At 43.6% G+C, this 5555-nt stretch overlaps 1 protein-coding gene across 1 annotated transcript in view; it reads right to left on the reverse strand.

Annotated features, from left to right (window-relative positions):
• LOC108666228 (probable chitinase 2) overlaps positions 1 to 5555 on the reverse strand; it is a gene marked incomplete at its 3' end in the record, with an annotated part of 16217 nt that overhangs the window by 7548 nt on the left and 3114 nt on the right. The window contains 3 exon segments of the mRNA XM_047883384.1: positions 228 to 324; positions 2085 to 2244; positions 3281 to 3469. Coding sequence (XP_047739340.1) covers positions 228 to 324; positions 2085 to 2244; positions 3281 to 3469 — 446 coding nt within the window.

Here is a 5555-nt window from a genome sequence, read left to right on the forward strand (position 1 = left end):
CCACCACACCACCACACCACCACCACACCACCACCACCACACCACCACCACCAGACCACCCACCTTGCAGAGCTGCACAAAGTTAGCCTTGTCCTCGGGCTTGCCGCCCCTGTTGGCGGGGTACTCCCAGTCCAGGCACCACCACCACACCACCACCACCACCACACCACCACCACCACCACACCACCACACCACCACCACCACACCCCCACCACCAGACCACCCACCTTGCAGAGCTGCACAAAGTTAGCCTTGTCCTCGGGCTTGCCGCCCCTGTTGGCGGGGTACTCCCAGTCCAGGTCCAGCCCGTCGAACCCGTGCTGCCTGGGGGGGACGGGCGCGGGGGACGTTAGGGACGTACAGGGACTTTAAAACACGTACAAGGACGTTAAAATAACCTACATATAGTTTAAAATAACCTACATGGACGTNGAAAACGTACAGGGACGTTGGAAGACGTACAGGGACGTTAAAAAACGTACAGGGACGTTAGAAAACGTACAGGGACGTTAGAAAACGTACAGGGATATTAGAAAACGTACAGAGACATTAGAAAACGTACAGGGACATTAGAAAACGTACAGGGACATTAGAAAACGTACAAGGACGTTAGAAAACGTACAGGGACATTAGAAAACGTATAGGGACGTTAGAAAACGTACAGGGACATTAGAAACCGTACAGGGACGTTAGAAAACGTACAGGGACATTAGAAAACGTACAGGGACGTTAGAAAACGTACAGGGACATTAGAAACCGTACAGGGACGTTAGAAAACGTACAGGGACATTAGAAACCGTACAGGGACGTTAGAAAACGTATTGGTATGTTGGAAAACGTACAGACAATAGAAAGCGTACAGGGACGTTAGAAAACGTACAGGAACGTTAGAAAAACATACATGTACGTTGGCCAGGAATAAACAGCGAGTCAAGTAACGTTATTTGCAAATCAAAAAATTTAACGACGAATATTCGAAAAAAATACATTTTATTTTAGTCAAACTTCTTTTAAATTGCAAATAAAAAAAATAATAAAAGATAATTGAAAAAATTGCATCTAAACTTCCCAATCAAATTGTATCAAGATCAAAGATTTAACATCTTCGCAACATTAGCCACGGTTCATATTCATATTATATAAATATCAATGACTGAATATCTTCGCAACTCTATCCACGGTTCCTTTTCAAATTATTGAATATAAAAACCAAATTTTGAATATCTTCGAACTTTAGCCACAGTTCATATTAAAATTATATAAGGATTAAAGATTTAAAGACCACATGACCCAGGTATTTGCCTGCGTGTGTACTTGAGGGGGGGGAGCGTGTACCCAGGGATTTATTTGAGTGTGTACCTGATTACCTGATAAAGGCAATAATTAATATCACATGACCCAGGTATTTGTCTGAGTGTGTACCTGATGGGGGGGGGGAAGTGTGTACCCAGGTATTTGTCTGCGTGTGTGTGTACCCAGGGGGGAGAGTGTACCCAGGGGGGAGAGTGTACCCAGGGGGGAGAGTGTACCCAGGGGGGAGAGTGTACCCAGGGGGGAGAGTGTACCCAGGGGGGAGAGTGTACCCAGGGGGGGAGTGTGTACCCAGGGGGGAGTGTGTACCCAGGGGAGAGTGTGTACCCAGGGGGTAGTGTGTGCCCAGGGGGAGTGTGTACCCAGGGGGGAGTGTGTACCTCCCAGGGGGGAGTATGTACCTCCCAGGGGGGAGTGTGTACCCAGGGGAGAGTGTGTACCCAGGGGGGAGTGTGTGCCCAGGGGGGAGTATGTACCTCCCAGGGGGGAGTGTGTACCCAGGGGGAGAGTGTGTACCCAGGGGGGAGTGTGTACCCAGGGGGGATTGTGTACCCAGGGGGGAGTGTGTACCCAGGGGGGAGTGTGTACCCAGGGGGGAGTGTGTACCTCCCAGGGGGGAGTATGTACCTCCCAGGGGGGAGTGTGTACCCAGGGGGAGTGTGTACCCAGGGGGGAGTGTGTCCCCAGGGGGGAGTGTGTACCCAGGGGGGAGTGTGTTCCCAGGGGGGAGTGTGTACCCAGGGGGGAGTATGTACCCAGGGGGGAGTGTGTACCTGATGAAGGCGATGACGGAGTCGATGAAGGTCTTGCGTGTGTGGGGGGCGGCGGCCATAACAGAGTACTTGGTGGACCCCTCCGTCCAGCCCCCCACCGCGATGGTCACCTTCAGGGCCGGGTTGCGCTGCTTCAGCGCCACCGCCCGCGCGAACGCGCCTGTAAACGGCGGGGAAATGGCGTTAATATGGCTTGATGCGGCAGTGAAAAGAGGTAAAATGGCGTTATATGTAGCCTAGATGCCACGGTAAACGGCCGTGAAAAGCGGCGATGACATGCTATGAAGCGGCGGTGAAATGCCGTGATACGGCGGTGAAATGCTGTGAAATGGCGGGGAAATGCTGTGAAATGGCGCTAAAATGCCTTAATACGGCGGTGAAATGGCGTTAATATGCCGTGATACGGCGGTGAAATGCCGTGATGCAGCGGTGAAATGCCGTGATGCGGCGGTGAAAATGCCGTGATGCGGCGGTGAAATGCCGTGATGCGGCGGTGAAATGCCGTGATGCGGCGGTGAAATGCCGTGATACGGCGGTGAAATGCCGTGATGCGGCGGTAAAATGCGGTGGTAAGCGACGAAAAATACCTGCGACATTCAGTGTGGAAATGCCACCGTACAGCGGGGACTGCTGTGATCCAGCGGTCACTAACCGCCTTACCAAATCTCAATAGTTACTAAAGTATTACCTAACTCTTACTAGTGACGCAGCGCTTCATGTAAACAAACTACCTTTTAGCTTGATTTTTTAAATAAATTACCTTCTGGCTTAATCTATTTACATAGTAAACCCTACCTACATCTTTGGCAGCAGTAATAAACTAGTAAACCTATCTAAACTAATAACTAGTAAGCCCTATCTAAATACCCGAGGGCGGAGTGACCGGAGCGACGACTCGGAGACGGAGGACGACGAAGGCGGCGCATCAGCGTGACCGGGGACTAGGAAGTCCTAAACTAATCATAAGGTCACAAGCCCCTTGATCACCCACCGTTGACGATGTCATAGGCAGGGTCTAGCCCCCTCATAGGCAGGGTCTAGCCCCATGACCCACCGTTGACGATGTCATAAGCAGGGTCTAGCCTCATAGGCAGGGTCTAGCCCCTTCATAGCTAGGGTCTAGCCCCATGACCCACCGTTGACGATGTCATAGGCAGGGTCTAGCCTCCTAGGAAGGGTCTAGCCTCATGACCCACCGTTGACGATGTCGTAGGCAGGGTCTAGCGAGACGATGGTGTTGGTGGTCTCGTTCAGACCGGCGAAGGCGTAGATGACGTGGGTGCAGAGGCTGGGGTCTACGTCCTCGACGGTGAAGCGGCCCTCAGAGGGCCGGTAGACCGCCCACGAGCCCACGTAGCAGCCCACCACCGCAGACCCCAGCACTCCTGGCGGGGGCGGGGGAAATTATTATTCTTTAAAACCTATTTAAATTATTAAATATTATTAAGAGACCAGGGGGATAACTAAATTATTTGTATTATCGTTAGATTTAATATTAATTATGATTATTTAATAATGAAATATAGGTATTATTATTTATTTCATTATTAATTATTATTATTTATTAATGAAATATATTTAATATTATTTGTTCATTATTATTAATTAAACGGATATTTTGGGAAACCCTGGCGGGAGGGATATTTAAATTATTATTATTTAATATTTACATTATTATAAATTATTAAGATACGATGGAGGGTTATTTTAATTATTTGTATTATCGTTGGATTCATTATTAATTGAATGAGTTTTTTTGGGTACCCCTGAGGGGAGAAGGGAAATAGGGAAGGAAATTAAATATATATTATATTATATACCGTATTATATAATATAATATTATAATTAGATTCATTATTAATTAAACGGGTAACACTATTACGCTTTCTTGCTGGGATGACACACATAAGGGAGAAAGTGCATCAAAATTTGGACAGTCCCACACATTTTTTGGAGTATAGACGTTGAGTTGAATAGGGCAGTACACTATTAATTAGATACACTATATTATGCACTATTAGATACACTATATTATGCACTATTAGATACACTATTAATTAGATACACTATATTATGCACTATTAGATACACTATATTATACACTATTAGATACACTATTAGGTACACTATATTATACACTATTAGGTAGTACACTATTAATTTACCCTCTTGTGGGTCATCTTGACTCAGTTTGACCGGGCATAAGATATGGGCTATCATTGATATTTACTTCTAAAGTGTCACTATCAGACGAAATCTCCCATCCATTTTTTTGAGTAGAGCCACACAAATGCACTCAAGAATAATACGAAATATTGTCAAAATTCACTATATATTGTGTGGATCGGTCAATAAGGTTATAGAGCAGTATACAAGGATGTCTATACAGTACCTGTTGTGTTTTTATAGTTCTATACAACAATACAAGGATGTCTATACAGTACCTGTTGTGTTTTTATAGTTCTATACAACAATACAAGGATGTCTATACAATACCTGTTGTGTATCTATAGTTCTATACAACAATACAAGGATGTCTATACAATACCTGTTGTGTATGTATAGTTCTATACAATAATACAAGGATGTCTATACAATGCCTGTTGTATATCTATATTGTTCTATACAATAATGCACACAGACGCTGCAAAATATTTTACATGGCCGGAAGGTGTTCACACACGCCGAGCTTGTGTACAATACAAGTACACAATACAGTTGTTGCTGTAACAACAATAACAAGAATAATATGCGTTTAAAAATTTTTTTTTTCAAAGACCACACTCCTAAAGAGGCCGGTGTTGAACAACGAATTTCTTAATAAATTTTTAAAAATTAAAGAAAATTATTTGTCACATTTCTTTTAATATTAATTAAAAATTGTTTTAATTGTTTATTCTGCCAATTTATTCATCCATTGTCTGTGACTTTACACAAATGTACAAAATTTTAGATCGATAGGATAAGTAGAAGTGTTAAATTTCGATTATAAGATATGTAGCTGAAAAAATGTATTTTTCAGTTTTTTAATATTGAAAAAAATTAATTAAAAAAAATTATTCTGTCATTTTATTCATTTATTCTTCAACTTTATGCAAGAGTGAAGAATTTCAAATCGATGGGATATGTAGAAGTGTGTTTAATATTGATTATAATATTTGTAGCAGACAGACAAACAAGAAGTGAAGTTAAAGAGAAGTGTTGTAAAATTTCTTTTAATAACAGCAACAATAACAGTAAAAACAGCAACAATAACAGCAAAAACAATAACAGTAAAACAACAATAATAACAGTAAAAACAGCAATAATAACAGTAAAAAACAGTATATAACAGTAAAAACAGTATAAAAAAACAGCAAAAATAACAGTAAAACCGCAACAGCAGCGGCAGTAACGGTGCTGTTTTTGCCGCGGTACACGGGAGCCACGGGCGCCAACCGCGGGCACCGGACACGCGGGGGGAGAGGGGGG

The sequence above is a fragment of the Hyalella azteca genome, unplaced genomic scaffold (genome assembly GCF_000764305.2).
Source record: "Hyalella azteca isolate HAZT.00-mixed unplaced genomic scaffold, Hazt_2.0.2 contig12786, whole genome shotgun sequence".
Lineage (NCBI taxonomy): Eukaryota > Metazoa > Arthropoda > Malacostraca > Amphipoda > Hyalellidae > Hyalella > Hyalella azteca.